The sequence below is a fragment of the Odocoileus virginianus genome, chromosome 18 (genome assembly GCF_023699985.2).
Source record: "Odocoileus virginianus isolate 20LAN1187 ecotype Illinois chromosome 18, Ovbor_1.2, whole genome shotgun sequence".
Classification (NCBI taxonomy): Eukaryota; Metazoa; Chordata; class Mammalia; order Artiodactyla; family Cervidae; genus Odocoileus; species Odocoileus virginianus.
Genome location: NC_069691.1, coordinates 30817961 through 30838700, shown reverse-complemented (window position 1 = coordinate 30838700; position 20740 = coordinate 30817961). Strand labels below are relative to the sequence as shown.

The 20740-nt window shown below is 38.9% G+C and overlaps 1 protein-coding gene across 10 annotated transcripts in view; it reads left to right on the top strand.

Annotated features, from left to right (window-relative positions):
- The first annotated feature begins 204 nt into the window (after positions 1 to 204).
- The window catches only part of NFIB (nuclear factor I B), a 244191-nt gene continuing 223655 nt past the window's right edge, over positions 205 to 20740 (top strand). For 7 of the 10 annotated variants that reach the window (XM_020875064.2, XM_070480518.1, XM_020875022.2 and 4 more), the window contains exons 1-2: positions 205 to 701; positions 6741 to 7272. In XM_020875064.2, coding sequence (XP_020730723.1) covers positions 672 to 701; positions 6741 to 7272 — 562 coding nt within the window. In that variant the 5' untranslated portion in view covers positions 205 to 671. Of the gene's footprint in view, positions 702 to 6047; positions 6349 to 6740; positions 7273 to 20740 lie in introns of those variants that run through there. The other 3 variants (XM_070480519.1, XM_020875051.2, XM_020875032.2) reach the window with 2 other exon arrangements.

The window sequence follows — 20740 nt, the reverse complement described above, 5'->3', positions numbered from 1 at the left end:
CCCACCCCGCCCCCACCCCGGCCCTCTCCCGCGCGCGCCCCGCCACCCGCGCGCACTCGCTCACGCTCCCCCCTCGCGCACACACATGGTCGGCTCGCGGCAAAGTTTCGCCTGCGATCGCCACTCCGGGATCCTGCCGCAGTGCTTGGGGCTGTAACCTTGAACTTTCCCAGCGCGGTGACACATTCTCCTCGCTCTCCCTCCCGCCCTCTCTCCTGCGCCCCCCTCCCCGCCTTTTTTAAAAAAGCATTTCACCACCAACCACCACCCCAATCCGACCCACATCGAACCTTCGCGCACCCCCTAGCCCCCAACAACAACAACAACAACTGCAAAACAGAAAACAAATCCCCAAACCCAGGCGAAAAGCAGCCAGCACCGGCGGCGGCGGCGGCGGCCTCGGCGAGCACGGCCAGCGCGCTCGGACTGCAGGAGGGTTAAAAGTGTAGATTGGATTTCACCCCGGGAAATCTAGCACGCCGAGTGAACTTGAATCTTTGGCTATTTAAGGAGGACTGGGTTTGTTGTGAAGTTGCGGTGATCCAGCGCAGAGCCCTGTCCTGATTGATCGCATCGCGGGGCTCAGATGACTGTAAAATGAATAGATGAAATTCTTGCTTCTCGAAGATTTTCTTGGGCATCTCCGGGAAAGTGCGTTTTAAGGCGAAGTCATGATGTATTCTCCCATCTGTCTCACTCAGGTACATGTCTCAGTCGCTCTCTCGAGCTTTCTCTTTAGCCCGAAATGCCTTTGTTTTGTTGCTCTCGTCCGCGGACAACTAATGGTTCTAGTTAACCTCCGCACACCGGTGTAACCCAGCAGAAGAAGTGGTCCGGAGTTGCGGCGGGGTTTGCAGGGCGGCATCAGAGCCGGCGCGCGGCCCCTAGCTCACAGTCACCGTGCGCGCCCAGCCCGGCGCCCTGGGCACGGAGAGCGGGTGCCCGCGTGCTGCCAGGGCGGCTGGGCCGGGCGAGGCCGCCAGGGATGGGCAGGGCCCAGGCCCGCGAGAGCTAGCCCCCGTGCGGCCCCTGGAGTGCTTGCTGCGCCCCTGCCCAGGGTGCCTGCTGCCTCTTTTGGTTGCTTGCGCGCCGAGGTGGACTCCGGCTTTAGAGGAGCTTTGGGGGGCGGGGGGGACTGAGCCTTAATAAACAAGCAGTGAACTTGGGCGAGGGGACTCCAGTAGGAGTCCTTGTGGGCGCCTCTGGACTCCGCTGCAGGCAGTGGGCGGGAGACAAGCGAGTAGAAGGTTGTGGTCCGGGGACCCATTCCTTTGCTTAATTTGGGGATCTGAAACTCTAGTGCATCGCGATCCGCACTTTGAGGTTTCCAGTGACCACGCCACAAAGGCGATCTAGACGTGGACTCGAGTTAGTCGGTCGGGATGAAAGTTAAAGGACTTTTAAAACATGTTCATTTTGTGGAGACCTGTTCATTGACGATATTGGGGCGTAGGTTAGAAAGGAGTGCTGGAAAAGTAAGGTCATTTTCAAAAATTCACTTTGAAATTTGTCCTAAGATTTCAGGTACAGTGTTATGAAATAAAATACTGGCTTTATACTTTTACAAGAACACAATTTATATAATTTTAAACCGGTCGGTCAAATGGAAAAGTGGAGAGACCGAACAGACTTACCTGGGGGCGGCTTTCATCGCTGCCCGGCTAACTAAGCAACAGACGAACTAACTAAATATCTTAGCCTAGAGTTGTTATTTGAAGCAGTTTTTTAAACCTCTAAAGGTGTGGGATAGTTGACTGCAGCTTTTAGGAGGCTATGTCACGATTAGTAATTGATAACCATTTTCTTTGACAATGGCTTAAAAACTATAAACAGTTTAAGAAGTGTCCCCTAGTCTTAGGTGTGTTACAAGTTTTAAAAAATCCAGTATCATGATGATGCATTTTTGTAATGGACAAATGATTAAGATTTCAATTGTATGACAATTAGAAGCTATTGTGATTCAGAAGGACTGAGGCATTCATAAATTGTGAATGAAGATGAAAACAATGATAAGGCTTATTCAGTGATTGGATACAGTCCTGTAGCTTTTTGGCTGACACATTTTTTATTGTTTATATTTTGTTTGGCATCTGAGTATGATTAACTTAGATATGGCTATTTTCAGCAAATAAACGTGCACTTTAATTTGACAAAACTGGAAAAAATGAGTTGCTGACCTATTTGTATTTTTAAGGCTGTGAATAATGGCCAATAAATATGGTGATGAAACTGTTTCAGGTATAACGAATTGCTTTCAGTTGCAAAAGTTACCTTTCATATTACCCATCAGCAGGATTTTTTCCTCTTTCTGGTAAACCACATCCATTTGATATTATTTTTACATTGAGGCGTAGTTCAAATAAAACAAATTGAGGTAAGCTTTTCAGGTGCAAAGTGCTGCACTTTTGCTCTCACCTGTAAATGATTGTTTTTCTGTATTGGTTCATATTTCCAGCATCGAATTTTCAGAATCATTGCGAGCAATTACATTGCATTTTTGGTTTCCTCTAGATATGAATCAAAAAGTCACTAGCTTTATCTAAATTTGTGTAAGTTAAAAATAATATTGTAGCATCGTGACATATGGAATATTAGGAGCATATACAATATAGTCATTCAACTATCCCATTAGTATTCAAGGATACATACTTACTAACACTAATTCATGATGACTGATCTTCTCTACTGTTTTAATAATGTAAATCTAGGTTGACATATTGAAACTGTTTTGGGGATTTAAGGCCTAGACTAGAAGAAAAAATTTTAGCTTTAGAATTCTCCCTTTAGTATCTGTGTGACTTTATAGCTAGTGTAAGGTGTTGCAGAAGTAATCTTAACAATGTTGCTTTGATATCAGACCGATAGTTTAGTTTTGTATTACAGGAACTTAATAGCTGTAGCAGAACATTTTTCAGGATTATGTAAATACAAAATAGAGAAACATTCTTAATTGATTGAAAACTTTGCAAAGTGCTTTTGTTGTTGCAATAAGATATCTAGGCTTTAGAAAGAAGTTTCAAAAGAGGCTATAGTTGATATTTATCAAAGTGTTATTCAGAATTATCAGTACATGGATATAAACCTGTATTTTTACATCAGTATAAATCAGATGTAAAAAGAAAATTAAGCATCATATAGGATTTTGTATTTGCTTTTGCTAAAAATAATGTAAACCCTTAATGTAACTTTCACTTGGAATGATTGTATTGAATTTTTTTTCTTTCACTATTTTTCAGGTTCTGAAGGTACATTTATAAAAATGGTTTATTGTTAAATAGCAGTGCTCCAAGAACATCTAGTATTTACTCTTCTACCTCTATATTGGTCTAATTTTCCATCCCTTTCATGGAGACCACTGTTCCTGTGAAGAAAAATAAATATTTCCAGTGGAATTAGGACTATTTACTTTTATATTTGAAATTTGTAACTAGGTTATTTATTTTATCAGTTTAGTTCAATAAAGGAAATTTGAAAAGAGAAAGAATTACTGAATGCCAATGTGTTTTAATAAAAATTCTGAAAGAGCAAGGTGGCCTATTACCTTAGCATAGAGACGTTAGATATTAGCTTACTTAAATGCTTTGCTTTCTTAAAAAATAATTTTCATAGTTGTTTATAGTGTTATTGTGATAACCTATTAATTAGGACTTTAATCATTTTTTTGATGAAGACAAGTTACTATGCTTCATATACATGCCATTCAAAATCAATACAGATATATTACAACTCAGCATTAAAAAACAATCATACTTGGGAGATGGTACTTTAGTCATGTTAATACAAAAATACATGTGACTTATTGAAAAACTCTACTTACCATTTTTTGAGGATATCTTCATGTCAGAAGTAAGTGTTTTACTTGAAAGGAATTCGCATAATAGTAAAGCCCTGAAAGATATTTGTAAGGCGACTGTGGACTCAGAAAGTTTGCTGCAGGACTATTTATCAAAAGAAAAAAACTATGTTTTAAAACATTACTTGGCAGCATTGGCAACAAGCTAAAGGCAACCTTAAAAAAAGCAGTGTTTTGTGTGCATTTGCTAAGAAATTTCAAATGTAAGCCCTCAGTGTTGCATTTTGATTGTTTAAAATAAGTTGTTAAAATTTTGAAATCTACATGATAGATGATTAGAAACTCAAACATATGTAATCAAAGTTATGTTTGAAGTCTTTATAAGAAAATGAAATGTTACTGAACATAGTACTTAAGGATAAAAGTACTTGAGAGTTACCACATTGCTTAATATCTGTCAAAATAATACTGCATTTTTAAATAAAATAAATAAAATAATACTGCAAGGGTAAAGTGAGTGAGACAAAGCTCTTCCCACCCGCATGTACTCTTTACGATTTCAAGGTTTTAGTTTGTAAGTATATATATATGTAGGTTTTTAAATCATATCAATAAATCATAGGAGAAGTTAGATTATAGGAAGTGAGTTCCCAAAGCCTGAGTCCACATTTCCTCGAGCAGGGTTTCCTCTTGCATATATTTCTAAGGGAGATAAACAAAGTTTTTGTAGTTACAGTGAACGCTGAAAGCATGGCATCAGAAAGTGTATGGAGATAGGGAGGTCTTATCATGGGCTGTGGTTGCTGTGAGCAGGGCTGCCTTCCCACACAAAGAACAGATTGTGGTTTAACTCTTTCCATGGCCTAGTTTAATGTGCTTGCATAGTAACTGAATTGTTCAAGTCTCTGCTGGAAACTACTGATCGGTTTAATGATTTCCTCTATGGCATTTGGTTATGCCTCATGCTGTGATGTAATCATCTACATTCTGTATTGTTATAAAATTTTGATTTAGACTGATTCTGCTCTCGGAACATTTCACGGCAATATGTTAAAACACTTGAAAATTGCATTATTGATCGGATGGGATGTATACCTCTTCCGGATCCGAACTGTAGACTGCGAACATGCCGCAGTCTTTAGCATTGAAACTGAATATGATCTTGAAAATGAATTTGTAACTCTATGGGAGTTTGGGGGCATCTTCTTTGTTAGAGAGTCATTCATGATACTTTCATCATTTTTACCTGATGGAATTCATCAGACTGCTGATTAGATAGAATTTATTGCATATAGTTCAGGGTGACCAGTACTAGGCTGTCAATTCTAACTTGGGATATAAGTAGTTAGAGAAAGTTATTTTGTGGTTGAGGTGACGATACAGTGACCAGAAAAGTGGCCGTGGTGGAAGTTCTCATTTGTTTCAGATCTGGCCTCATTGCCCACGTAGTGTGCACGCCCTGGATGTTAAGCTCTTTCTCGGAACAGTAATAGGCCTGAGCTTAGGAGACAGGTTTTACCTACGGCAGGAAGTAATGAAACACTGACCGCTTTGGGAAGTAGTTTGAAATAACTGTAGGTGCAGATTATCTGCCACTCCTAGCTGCCTCTCTGCCTTACAAAAGGCTTAGATGAAACAGGCAGGAAAGACACAGGAGCCTAAGGTAAAACCACTTAATTCACTAGATGGGATCTCTCCACGTGCAGATTCACAAGCCCATGCATATGTGCACCCACAGCCCTGTCCGAGAATTCAGACGTGTAGCAAATGAATTGTATTGATTCCACAAAAGCAGGGAGTGACCAGCGGTGCACTCCTGGTGTCACCCTGCCACCGCATATAGAGACACAAAGAATGTAAAGTTGGTGCCAAGTTGCCATTTTTCATTGTTCACCTCAGATTGATTTTTAAGGGTTTTAGAATAATTGCCATACTCATGTGATCGGTTAACAAATTAACTGACTGAGTGGGGCTTCAGACTCTATAGGAAGAGCTGCTGGAAGAACATCCGAGTCAATTCTGTTTTCAACTTTAGAAACTTTTATTTAAAAATGCAAGAGCGGGTCTGTGGATCTGTGAGAGAGTAAGAGCGTGCATGCGTGTATATTTGTGTGTGTGTGTGTGTGTGTGTGTGTGTGTGTGTGTGTGTTGGGGGCTAGTGTTGCTGGTGGAGGGAGGGAATGTGCTGCTCCAAGTATGGAAACCTTCTGTTCAGGACACCGATCCGACAAGCTGTGTCCTTTGCCCACTTTCCCTCACCGTATACCAGTTTCTCTAGTTACCACTCCTGGAATGGTGCTGTTTCAGTGTTGGAATGTTGGACGTTTGATAAGAAAATGGATCAAGTTTAATGGCGCATGCTCTCTGTGCCACCAGCAGCCTCTTGCTGAGAGCATGCTCCAAAAGCGGGAACTGTGTGGCATTACACCAGCATCTATATGCTTTGTGTTTCTGTACCACCGAGAAGAGAAATGAACTGTGCCATCGCTCCTGCCTTCTGAACAGCTCTGCTCCGATTAAAAAAAAAAAAAACTCACTGTGTTCTTTGTAAAATGGTACTGCTCAGCGTTAGTTGGTCAATCAAATATTTAAATATTGAATTAGGTGCCAAGCACCTTGGTTGCTTACATTTTAAAGAATATAGGATGCATGGTGGGAATGAGGGGGATGGGGCCAGAGTGGAAATACAAACATGAATCTTTATTCTTTTTTTTTTTTTTTTTAGGAGGGAGAATCAACCTGTGAGTCTTGGTGGAAAAGGGGCAGCTTGGCATACTTTATTTTCTTCTGGTCCTGCTATTTTGATAATTTTAAATAAGAAAAGAATGTTATTTTTATGTGTAACTTTTGGTACTGAATTGGGAATGGGTTGTGGTCTGATGGTTTGGAGCCTTTAACAAACAAAACTGACCCTGTATGTCTTGTTTTTCCCCCTCATCTTCCACAGGATGAATTTCACCCATTCATCGAGGCACTACTTCCACACGTCCGTGCAATCGCCTATACTTGGTTCAACCTGCAGGCTCGGAAACGCAAGTACTTTAAAAAGCACGAGAAGCGAATGTCAAAGGATGAAGAAAGAGCAGTCAAAGATGAGCTTCTCAGCGAAAAGCCTGAAATCAAACAGAAGTGGGCATCCAGGCTCCTGGCCAAACTGCGCAAAGATATCCGCCAGGAGTACCGAGAGGACTTTGTGCTCACCGTGACTGGCAAGAAGCACCCGTGCTGTGTCCTATCCAATCCTGACCAGAAGGGTAAGATTAGGAGAATCGACTGCCTGCGACAGGCAGACAAAGTCTGGCGTCTGGATCTAGTCATGGTGATCCTGTTCAAAGGCATCCCCTTGGAAAGTACCGATGGAGAGCGGCTCATGAAATCCCCACATTGCACAAACCCAGCACTTTGTGTCCAGCCACATCATATCACAGTATCAGTTAAGGAGCTTGATTTGTTTTTGGCATACTACGTGCAGGAGCAAGGTAGGAGCAGATTGTTCTTTCTTCTAGCCCGGCACACATTGCCCGCAGACCCCACGCACAGAGCACCTGGCTTGGGTTAGATGGTCCTGGAGGCCCCTAGGTCTCTTGTTCACCTGATCTGGGGAGAGCGGCATGCCCCTTCTCCTCCTCTCGCTTGTCCACGGGCATGTGCAAGCCATGGAAATACACATGGAGCTTTCCTACCTGGATAGGCGTGGATATTTAAAGACCACAAAGAGATGCGTTTTCAAATGTCTTTGAAATAATACACTTTTTCAAAGACATAGAATAATCTGAAAACTATAGTTGATTACACTTGGCTCTTTGTCCTCGGCGACATTCTTTACATCTAGTCATCTTTTGCCAGTTTGAAAATGTAACTTGATTTATGAATAGTCAAACTGTTCTTTAACAGTCTTTGTATTAGCTTCCTGACTAACGAGGTGGATGAACTTTGTTAACAAATCCAGTGCTACTGCACTGAGAAATAGCATGAACATTTCCTATTACAGAATGCTTAAGATAGCCAGTATCAGAAAGTGTATCTTACGTAGACTTAGATTTATTTAATTTAAATATTTCTATCAACACCTACATTTGATTGTGTAATATTCGCTGTAGATTAAACGGATTATGGTTCTTGTTTAAATAATTTATGTTCTAATATTCTCCCAGAGTGACTTGGGAACACTTAATACTGTCCGTTTACTTGAATGTAAATTCATGAAACTTACCAAGGAGAGAAGTCGCAACTCTCCTTAGAGAACAAAAACAGAAAGTAGACTGGTTACGCTGGTTTAAAATAAATCTCAAAAAGAATGCAGAAACCGCATACCATACCTATTTTAAAAAGAATCCTTGATAAAGAGAGTGGGGTGAATGTTGCCTGAATAATTTAAAAATAGGTGATATTTTTTGCTGAGTGTTTTCTGGGTTCATGAAATATGTTTATTATTTTTATTTTTTTCTTAATATATTTTCTTTAAGGAGGTGAGAATTTCTTTACTTCAAATGAATTTATCGATATATATTGGTGTGCTTGTATTAGCAATAGTCCATAGTAAAACATTAAAAAAAAACCTACTGAAAGTGGCCTGTAGTTTAATCTACCGTAGTTGGTGGGTCATTTCTTAACTTGGCCAGGTGGTAGGGAAAGTGGCCTGCAGATAGCCAGGTGGCAGATGGTTATCTGATGTGTGTTATATAAGTGTGGGATATAGTCAATTGTATGAACTTCAGCATCCCAAAATATAAAATATCAGAATTACTCTTTTGACTCAGAAATCTGGGTATTACTCTGTGTTTTTTTCCTTTATATTTACTTGGTATAGTTTTAGAGATATGCTTAAAAGTTATCTAAACATTTCTAGTTTGATTATAAATAATGGTGCTTGAGAGCATACATTTGGAAATATTCTTTTTATAAATAAAAGATTGCATATATTATTTCTATAGGTTTAAAAGTTAAAGTTGAAGTAATGACAGTTTGGGGAAAAATGTATTTTTTCCCTGTGTGTCCTAAAATAAAAACTCATTAGCACATGACACTTAATTTGATTGACAGCTGTCTAGGAGGTGACATTATAAGGTGGGCTGTATATATGTGCTGGATTGACTGTAAATGTGTTGTAACTCTGTCATGAAAGTCAAGACTGGAAGTAAAGTTTTAGAAAGTGGGTTATGTAACTTTTTAGTGCAGGGAGAGAAGATTTGCAAGCACTTCACTGCTGCTTGCATTTTAACTTGCTTGAAGGCTATTCCTTGAGCTGTGCACACAGGTACATTCACTCCTGGGGCAGGCAGCCAACTGTCTTAGTTGATGAACTGACAATAAAGAACATATACTTTGGATTTGGGAAGATAGATTGAAGAAAGAAAAATGCATAAATGCCTTCTGCATTGCACCATCAGTCATGATAGTCATAAAGTTTTAAGCAACTCTTGGAGACCACATTTTCAGATAAAAAATTCATTTTGTTGTTATTTTGAGTCTTGTTTTGAAACCTTTCCTGATCTTACACTGTGCACCTAATTTATATCTTCTGTACTTGTGAATGCATCATATCTTTATAATATCTGATGGCGCTTTCTTTAAAAAAGTCACATCAAGATGCTTTTGTGTTTTCCCTTTTTCAAAATTTACGTATTTTTCCTTTGGTCAAATGTAGGTTAATTATGTATTTTTGCAGTGCAGTTGGTTGAAGAGGGGATTTTAAAAGACTAATCTGTAGTCAATCAGAGAGCTACATATCTCCCATCGTGACTTTTTATTTGTCCTCGAAGTGCATGAAAACCCACTTAAGTATATTTTATTAATCAGGTAAAGATTATAAAGAAAAACGCAAGAGAAAAATCAGAAAAGTGTAATGTTTGCAACAGAATGAGCAACAAGAATTACCTTTCCCCCCTTTTTTCTTTCTTTCCCCACTTCTAAACGACTGGTAGGAAAACATGAGAAAGAACAGAGAATGCCAAAGATGGTTGCCACTGGCACCAGGATTGGCATCGGACCCTCTTTGTTTAGCTCAGGATGCCTGTGATTTGTTAGTTGGCATCCGCATTGCAGTGTGGAGTGATGTTACAATATATTGACAATTTCCAGATCTAGAAATGTCAATAGTCCTCTTGGTTATTTATACAAGATCACAAACTGCATATCTTCTGGAGAATGAAATAAAGACCAGCAAATAATAAAGTTCATTGTTGACCAACTTCCTATGCTTTTTCCCTCTTTCTCTTTTGGTTCAACCCACACTTTTATTTATTTTTTTTTTTCATGCCCAGCAGCCTCAGCCTCATCTTTCTTTTTTGAAATGTGGAAAGAGTTACTAGAGCTTTGACACAAGCTATAGTGCTACATCTGCATCTGATACAGTTTTGGGGAGAATGTATGCATTTTGAAATCATTTCTGATATATAGTTCATTAGACTTTTGCATCCCATGGCCGCCAGGCAGGATTTCCTTTAAAGCGAAATCTCTTTGTTATTCAGCCTCTCCTGTGCCTAGAGTCTGGTTGACCGCAATTTAGTCCATTTTTCTATTGCTCTATGTTTAGGAAAGAGTCATATTCAATATAGTCATTTATTAAATGATGCTACCCCCGCTTTACCTAAAACACACACATCATGTGGGAGTCCCTGCATTTAAATCCATAAAATCATTTGACGGTATTGATTCAGAGGGCTGCGCTTCGGCTGTTTCGTTGCTACAAGAACCGCCATTTTGTTTGTGAAGTGCCAGGCGAGGGGAAAAAAAAGGCAGACACTGTGCTGGATGCCAATAACGGTTGCCAGTGGCACCGAGGTTGGCATCAGACCCTCTTTGTCTAGTTGCTGAATGCCTTTGATTCGTTGGTTGGCATCCGCATTGCAGTGGGCGCACTGGAAAGTTTTTGACAATCCCTGAATGAAAGCTGCTTGCTTGTTTGCTGCAGCAAACCTTAGCTGATAGAAAACCCTTCCCTTTATTTTTATTTTTTTAGGTTTCCTTTTTTTGTTTTTAAGATGATGACAGATGAAGGGAAAAAACAGCTCTAAAGTGGCCCTCCATTTTCCCCAAGATATTAAAGATGTCCAATGATTCTTGGGCAGGTGGTACCTATTCCCCATATTGTCTTTGTTATTGCTTTCTTGAAAGCAAAGCAAAAAAGCAACAAAAAAAAAAACCCCAAAAAACAAAAATCAGGCAGGCCGTGCACAGTACCCCTTCTCGGGACAGAAGTGTCTTGTAGGACGCCCGGTGTGCTCTGGGAAGGGTGTGGAGGGCTAGCTGGCTGCAGTGACATGGAATGCACTTGCCAGAACTGACTGTGGCTTTCAGTCACATCACTGCTTATTTCTTAGGCAATTTCTAGTCCCTTCAGTTTCTACACTTCCAAATGTTACAGTAAGCCATTGACAGGGCATTTTTTTTTTCCTAGTTAGTAATGTGTAACAGTGTAAATGCTAAAAAAAAAAAAAAAAAAAAAAATGAGAGAACCTTCATGAGGAAACAAGACATCAGGAAGACCAACAAAAAGGCCGAAATAATTTTGGTTGACGTTTCCTAGACAGTTTGCATGAACATTGGTTTCCAGTTAACCATCGTTATCTCATTAATTAATAAGAAGGATTAGCAGGCTGCACGGAAGGAAGTCTGGCCTATGGAAGCCTTGAGTGGCCACGCTGTGTCCTGTCTGAAGGGGAAAAAGGCAGGGTGGGGTGGGCTAGGTAGGCTGGGCTTTCTCTGAGGGAAGAGCTTTGAAGAAAGAGAGAGGTCATAACACACTAAGAAGTTTCGAGATCTCAAGAGAGAGTAACTGTTGTCATGAATTTACCAGATTCGAGTTTCAACTCAGGCTGACTGATTTTTGAACTGTACTTTGCACTCCTGTTAAACATGTTTTGGAGTGCTAGAGAGAGGCCCGGAACCTCATGGCTCTCATGAGAGAAGAGTTTCCGTTGTAGCCTGGTGGAGTCTTTAAAATTGTGGATGGCAACTTCTGTTGTTTTATTGGTAAATGATATGATAATCAAAGTACATTTTGAAGTTGTGGAAAAATGTGACTTGTTTACAGGGGGAGTTGTAATCATTATTATTGTGTTTGAAATAGAATCCTTCCGGGTTGTCACATATTATTAGAGAGGCAGCTAATGCTAACAATTGTCTTCCTCCCTCAGTTACTGACTTTTAGAATTCTTTTGGGTAACAATTATTATTTTTTTTAATGAAAAGCTTAAGTAGGTAATTGTTTGCAAGTTGACAGCATATTTTACCATTTTAATAAATTTCGCTTCATTTGCAGATATTTCCCCTTACAGGGAAAATGAAGCTTTCGTAATTTGTTAACATGAGGCTGCTCTCCAGGATGATTTGGTGTGCTTACATTGTGAAATGCTCAGAAAGCATGACGTTTGTATGCATGTTTGATTTAGGGGAACCCTGTTAAGTTTTCCCATCTAGCATCCTGTCCTTGACTGAACTCATGAACTCTGTGCACATTTGTTTGCATTCTGGCTCTCGCATAATTCGCCAGATAAAGAAGGGCTCTTACTGGCATGTCTTGCTCCTAGGCTTAATGAGACCTTTGTGGGAACACATATTGTAAGATAAGATACTTAGCAATTTTCTCGCTGATAAGGAGAAAACACAATCCGAGGGGCCAGAAATTCGCCCTCTCAGCCATGATGTTCCCGCCCTAAGATAGTTTTGCTGGACAGTTCAAGAGTTAAACTCTGAGGCCCCAGTTGCCAGCTGGGAAAGCTTGGCATCTGTGTTCTGATGTGGCAAACTAAGCCCTTGCATTGCTCTTCATATGATCTCACTTTTCAAAGGGAAAGGGGAGAGAGAGAGAGAGAGAGAAATAGAGAAAGAAATAGAGGGAGGGAGGGAGAGAGAGGTATAATATTTGTTGTATCAGTTATGATTTTCAAGTATTTAAAAAGTACATAACCATCCAGTTTCTGGAGGTAGCAAAGGTCAATAAAATACCCTGCTGACAGCATTAGGTGTCTTTCCCCACCTTATTCCTTCTCACCATATACACAGCACTGCATATCTTGTAATAAAAAAAAAAAATATTCAACTAGATTATGTGTTTAGATTTTTAGATTTAGTGCACTCTGCTTCTTGGGTGGGAAAATAACTCCATATGCAAAGAAACCAAAATGATGTTCGTTTTTCAGGAATACTGGTTATTTGGGGAAGCAGTGCAATGACAGGTGATGATGGTGAGGGCTCCCAGAGGGTGCTCCCTAACAGGTGAAGAGTGTGTGCCTGTGGGTCCAGCTGGGCAGGAGCCACTGAAGGAGACTTGTCACCATGGCTTCAGGCTTCAGTTCTTTAAAGTTTCTGTTTTGTAAGTGGTGCCTGAGAGGTCTGTCCACCCATAGCTGTACTATAGATTTCATAGGATTTTTTATTTACTTGCTTGTTTTTCCCTAAATTTGGAATTTATGAGGAAACTGCCAAAAGGAAATTAAAGTTTTAACCCACCATTAACTTTCTCCTCTTAAGTTTGGCACTATAATTTGGAACAACAATCCAAGATATCTAACGAGTAATGTCTGTCTCCTCATAAACTTTCATTCTGCTTGATGGAACTGAAAAACTAGACCAGTGGGCTTAAGAAACTGTTTTATGACACTCTTACTCTTGCCATCCCTGCCGACCAGTTGGAATTTCAGCCCCTGACAAGGGAGGGACCCAACGAGAAGCTGAGCTAGAATTATCTGGAGCTGTTAAAAGTTGAGATAAGTTTTCTGTCATCTCAGTGGCTTATGTGGTAACTGATTTTATAATCTAAGGGTTCATTACTGCTTTGTTGGAAGGTTAACTAAGGTTTTTAGAGAGTGGAAATAGCTTATGAGATGCTCATTAAAATAGGGAATTACTACATATCTGAAAAAGATGGGCAAAGGCAAGGGTGATCCCTGGGCCTGAAACTGACTTTGGGTGGAAGTGTCTCTTCAGTTGATGAAAGAGTGGATTTTCTAGTTTGAAGTTAAGGAAAGTCTGACTTGTGACGCTTGAGGAGTCTGTTAGTGCTGTGACAGAGAAAATGATCAGTTGATGTTGTGTTCAAAGCAGAGTTTTCCAGCCTTTCTTCCTTCCATCCTTGTGTCAGAGGAGTAATTTTAGAAATCTCAGAGAACTAGTGGTTATGCGATGGGAAGCGGGCGTTGTTACGGTAGCAGTCCTCTGCACCAAGCGGAGCCAGAGGGGAGCTTCCTCTTCAGGCTCACTTTTCTCTGGCAGTGTGGTGTGTTATCTCGTTTTAAAATACATTCCTGGGTCCTTGAACTCTAATGATGTGATGTGGTTAATTTCACTGAATTCTGTTGTTGGGGTTTAGCATAGAGAATAAATCACTGCACTGTAGAGAACTTGCGAACGTTAAGTGCGTGTCTTGGAGGAAGGAGTCTGTGGGATTAGTTTGTGTTAGATTGGATGTTACAGGATGTGAGGCTAATGGGACTTGAATGCTTGGGCATTTTGGTTGTTATATTATTCAGAAAATTGGAAAAAATGTCCACCAATTAACCAATGAGGTGAAAAGACCTTGAGGCTGAATTGAAGGCCACACGTACAAGAAAAAAAAATCTTCGAAAATTTATATCAAGCAATGTTCTAAGAGTAGAATGCAAATTTTTCTTGCACATAAATATATTGTATATAATAAAACAGTTAGATACACATATTCTCACTGTTTATGATGATATTTAAACAGGACAGCATTGATGAATCACAGATGAATTAAAGAACTCTGAATAAAGACTATATAATTGAAAGTATGGGGTGATGGATGAAGTAATTTTACTAGCTGAGAGTTGCCTGGAGGTTGTTTATTTTCGGAATCCCATTTTAAGGCAGTTCAGAGCATGTAGTAAGTTATGGATGAAGAACAAATCAGTTGAAAATGGGATTTGTTTAAACAAGCACAAAAAAGGAAAATAAGAATTGCCTTTGAGAAAAAATTCCTTAAATATATTGCAATTTAAAAAATTCAGGTTAGCTTCAACACCATGTCTCAAAGTAGAAAATTCAGTAAATAGTGTTGAGTTGAATTGTATAATACTTGTGTCTCCAACAAAAGTGCACAAAAGCATTTAATAAGCATCAGTTCATATTGTAACACTACTATACTGATGCAGCATGAAGCTGAAGACTTTTTTTTTAAGGCTTCAGTTTTTCAAAACTCATATTGTAAAAAAGTACATGGAGAAAGTTGCTGTTGTTAACAGGGAATGGTGGAGCTTAGGACAAAAATCTGATCATGAGCACAGATGTTAGGATGGTTATTTGAAATAGGTTGTATTCTGTAATTCATGTGAGTAGGGGATTACATTTATGTCCATGTTAATAACACGAGTATGTCAATATGAAGTCTATACCCCTCTATTAGTGAATTCTAAAGTGTGAAAAATGTCCCTGCTTAGGACAACTTGTATTTTATTATTCTGACATCTGCAGTTTCTGGATGGATTACCTTAAATTTGCTATGCTATGTTAAAAGCCTTGTTTTATGAGGTCGGTCTCAGCTTCTGGCCTTGGTGTCAGGAACCCTGCTACGTGATGCAACTTGCCTTGTTAGGTTTAATTGACCAAAGCTGATGTGTTAAAACAATTCATTTGTGCTGTAACTTATGCCCTGGCTAAGTTGCTACCTGAATCCTTTGACCTTGACTTGTCTGGGTCATGAAATGGCTGCAAGCTGTTTGACCTTTCTATTGTGTGGTAATGTCACTTTTCCTCTTATTCTTTTATGGTAATAGCTGACAAAAAGCCCCAGCCCTGACTTTACACCCCAGTGGATTCCAGGCGTCCCTCCACTGCGGCCACGTCTTCTGTTTGACATGGTCTAGCCGGAGAAGTGACTTTCTTTTGTTTGCTGACAGCGATGGGAACAAATTTGCAGCCCTCATTGCTCTAGGAAGTGGGGCATAGTCTTCGGGCATTTAGAGAAATTTGAATTCCTTCTGCTTAGATGTTCAGTTTTCGTGTTTTATGATTATTCACATCACCATTTCCCTTCCCCCTCTCTTCCGAGGTTGGCTTTTCAGCTTTTTATATTTATGGTTTCCTTAATAATTACTTTTCAACATTTTCAGCTGTTACAATAAAAATACTTTATTGTCACTATATAGGGTAAACTGGTAAACCTAGTCATGCTTTGGGTTAGTGTAGGTCCTAAAATGACTGACTTTGAAACTTACCTCTTAAACTTGTCTGGCATTGGAAAAAGCTGTATGCTAAACATGTAGGATTAGAACAAATTTTTAAGAAGTGAGAGTCATGTTGTAACTTTATATATTCCATCTTATAGTTTTAGGGGAAACCTATTCTTGTGACTTAGATGGCTATATTTCAAAACAGTAGTGAACCATTAGTAAATTTGAAGTTTTTCTTTCTTTGGGGACATTTGCCAGCATGTGAAATTCAGTGTTTATTTTAATGAATATTAAAATTGTTTTTTCCCTTCTTTATGAAACCCTCCTATGCATAAATAGAGAATTATACCTCTGTTCCGAAGCAGTGAAATAATTTTATTTTTAAAATATTGGAAATGCCTTCTAAAATGTTAAAACACAGATATTTTTATCCTACCAATTTTTTCTTTGCCAAATATGACATTGTAGTTCATGATTTTTTTTCCTATATTTGCCAGATTAAATATTTAAAATCCAAGCTGTTACATTTTATTTTTAAATTATTAGAGGAAAAGAGGAAGTTTAAGTTAGAATGTGCATTTCCTTCCTTGTGTGTCCCATACTGTTTATCCATGTGTGTGGATACACTGACAGATGAGAGACAATGTGGCCCAGGCACTAGAACCTTGGAAAAAGGCATGTGATTTTTCTTTTCCCATTTTTAAAATGTCTGAAATGGCAGGTGAGAAGGTTTTTCTCTTTCTTTTTCTTGATTCTTGCTGTTTTAAATGATTTTTTCCCCAGGAATGTTCACAGACTCAAGGAATTTAAATGCTTTTCATTGCGTTGATAATCCAGCATCCTGGAACCCAAGGAAGGAGGGTGAATGAAACAATCTGGTTTTAGTCAGTAGCCTCAGTTTCTCTCTCCTGTCCCATAAAATCTAATCTAGACCTGAAAGCACCTCTCAGGCCTTTCTGCTCATTCACTGGTGTTGTCAGCGGTAGAGCCAACATAGAATCGAGTTGGGATGTGGTTAGTGGGCTAATCAGTCATATGCAGTGGGACTGTGGTACAAGAACAGCGGACCAGCCCCCAAGGGTTTAAAAAATGGCTGTGATTTCTTCCAGAAATCTGCCTCAGTTCCTCCACTGAAATGATTTATAACAGATCTCAGCTGCTGAGCTAAAGAGCGGAAGTTCCTGGATCTTGGGTAATTGATGTGTGTGTGTTTGTGTGTCTCGCAGAGTTGAAGTGAATGCAGAGAAAAAAAAAAAAGTGTGGCTCAGATCTTACAGGAATTACTTAAGAAGGATGGTTCATTCATAGGTTGAAGGGTAAATAACATACTATTTAAAATATTCTGTTAGCTTTATATTTTGGATTCCTTCACAGTTGAGCATGTCTGCCTTCTTCCTGGCTTTTAGTTTTCGTAGAACACAGGAAAATAAGTGCGTTAATCAGACGTTTCATTCTGGTTTTGGTTCTACTCTTCATCAGCTTTTGTGACCTTGGCTAAGTCGCTCAAGCTCCATGTGCCTTGGTTTTCTGTTTTGTAAAATGGGGCTAGGATGCCTACTTCACAGGACTGTTTTAGGGTTACGTGAAGTAATTCGCATAAGTAAAACTATATTGTTAGTAAGAGTGATGATTGCTCTATATAAAGAAACATAGCAAAATGTAGACATCTAGAGAAAATACCCAGTAGTGAAGAGAATGATTAGGTGTTGCTGCAGGGCTTGTCAATTAGTTTGGGTGTATCTCAGGTGATAAGACATTCCAAGGAGAAAATGAAAGTCCTGAGTGCAGTGGTGTGTATAGATATTTGTTAGTAGGTGCATGAAGTTAGCTAGTTGTCTGTGGTTTTTAGATTAGTTTAAATTAGAATTAGTGTATAGTTTCAGCAATCTTTTATGTCGGACTTACCAGATAGTTAATTTCTTGATCAATCTAGGAGTCTTTGAAAGGAAGGAGTAATTTTATTAGTGGCTCTTTGAGTAAATAACTTTGTGTCAAATGAAGGGTATCCTAGGCAGTTCTTGTATTGATAATTCATTGCTCTCCAGTGAAAATGTAAGACTTCTATGTATGTGTGTATATATATATATATATATATATATATAAAATGAAATGGGCACCACTTGGGAGAACTCCACTTACGTTTTACATTTGGTGGGACAGAAGTGGTGATGATATGGACTGGATTGTTCTTGAGGAAGAAGCTGCTGGTTTTTAGATTCTTAGGTCTGATACCTAGTTGGGTCAAAGTTCACAATGCTTCATTAGTTACATGAATTGTTTTGACTTTATTGCCACTGAAAATCTTCCTCCTTAAGTCAGTCTTTCTCACTTGTCCTTTTTAAGGTGTTAAGAACACTACTTAAATAATCTTAAGGGGGAAAAAGTTAATATTTCTTACTTAAAATGATGTCATCTGAAAACCACATGGGAAGTGATTGAAACATTCTCTTCTTCTCAGATTTGGGATTAGCCTTTGAGTGTTGTGGTTCTGGTTGGTTGGGTCTGGGTGGTCTGAAATCTCTGTAATGGGCTAGACTTTTGTTGGGGAACCAGTCATGGTGCTTATTGTCCATGGGCTGTGGATTGCTTCCCTCAGCAGGTTTGAAAAGTGGACTGTTTGCCCTTACCCATAGTCTCTACCAGGGAGATACCTTAAATCACATGTCACACTGATGCAGTGCAAGGAAAGATTCATATTCTTCTGTGAAGCATTTTATAATAATACTTAGGAGTTCTGACCAGGAGTTAATAGGAGAAGTTCCCTCACTGTTTGTTCATCTGTTAAACAGTAACTGGGATATGCAGAAAGTAGAATCAGAACATTGATTATCAGCTGGCTTAGATCCTGGCACATCCTTTTTAATAATCTGTGTCCTGCTTTTTGTTTTTGAGAACTTACCTGGTATTCAATTGCTCTTCTGTTCAAAATCAAGAAGCATGTATTTCAGTGCATGACGAATGTGCAACCCAAAGTTTTTGACATATGTAAACTGGACTGCTGCTGATGGCAGAGGGATTTGGTATTTTGTCTTTCTACTTTGAAAAGCTTTGTTTGCACTTAGGATTTAAAGTTGATATGGACCTGAAATGGGAATGCATACATGATTCTTAAATACTGGTTGCTTTTTTTTTAGCCTCCTGGAGATGCTAACATGTTTCTTTAAATTTCCTGATGGTAAAGCATTAGTATTTTTGGTTAGACATATAGTTATCATGTAACAGTGTCTGTTCTATTTACAGTGTCCAAGTATAGAAAAAGCTGCTTATAGTAATATGAGGATGACTGGTCTTACAATAATTAAATAGACTTGTTAGACTACATTAATCCCTTTTAGAACATTTGGAATGACTTCTTAGTACTAACAACACAGTATTAGGGCCTACAATTAATCTGCTTTTTGTATCCAACATTTGTGTAATATAAAACATGTGTATAGAGAAATATATTTTGGTTTTAAAAGGAGTTCATAGGAGAGCAAAATGAAATTATATTGAACTGTGAAGGAAGATGAATATGATTCTAAGTACTGATAAAATATGGAATTCATTTCAAATTAGCACAGGTTAATTTTTTGTTTTTTTGGTGAAGACCTTTTTTGGCCTCTCAGAATCACTTTTCCCCTGAGTTCCAAGCTTTGTACATGACACACCAGATATGTACAACATGAAATGGAAGCATTTGTTCAACCTAATATCCAGGAGATATGTTAACTCTTTGTGAGTTGGTGTTTCTTGCTTGGCCTCTGCATTGATGCAGCTATTTATTAACTCTGGAGAAAGTGAAGTAGACTCGATTTTAAAGTCTGGTCCAATCTTATTTTGCATTTCGTAGAAATGGTTTAAATCAAGGACAGACTCTGCACTCAGTATTCAAACAGAATTATTACGGATTGGTTAAAGGACTTATGAATTAGGATTGTGTTTACATCTTCTGTTGTGGGGGGTCTCAGGAGGTATAATTTCCTCCTCGATGTGGGTTCTCTTTTTGTTATGGAGTCTTTCACACACAGGGATGTGAATTCAGCCTTGGGTGTTGCAGTTACTGGGAAAAGATTTCGTGAAGGATACAATATTAGTTCAATTCTGGGGCAGATTGCAGGCGTGTGTACAGAGACCATGGAAGTGCCGGAATTATTGAGTGGTTTGTAGCCATTTCAGACCATGTGCCTGGGACCAGCTAACACATTGTCAGGGAAAAACATGATGTAGCAACAATATTAGATCATGCAAATGAGACTACTGAATAGTAATAGTTATGGGCAATATTTTGGAAAACACTGATTAGTGACAGTTTTATTACAGCAAATGTATGTATCAAGTCCCCAGATTTCATTGTAATGCACTGAAAACAGATGTCAAAGTGTCCCAAACAGAATTTCATGGTTAATCTACATATTGCATGGAAAGTAGAAACAAACCATTTAGAATTCTGTTATTTAATCCTTTTAGAAGGAATGAAAATATACAATTTAGATTTACTCCATTCTTTCTTTCAATTTCAGATTTTTTTTCCTAGGGGCTGATGATAAATTATTTTTTTTTTCTTTGCTATTTTCTTAAGATGCATATGGGAGAAGACATATCTGCATATGGACTTGGTTTTACTTAATGTACTATGAACTGTAGGTTTCTGAACATACGGTCTTTGCATTAAAAAAAAAAAATTAGGCTCTAAATTATTTAGTGACCTGGTAATGAAATTACCTTCTTCTGTTCCTTTGTGTACTGATGTAGAGTTTCACTCTGTGCTACTTAGTGATTGAAGCAGACACTGAAGCAAAAGAGAAGAAAATGGGTAGCTCTCCTTCCTGCAAGTACA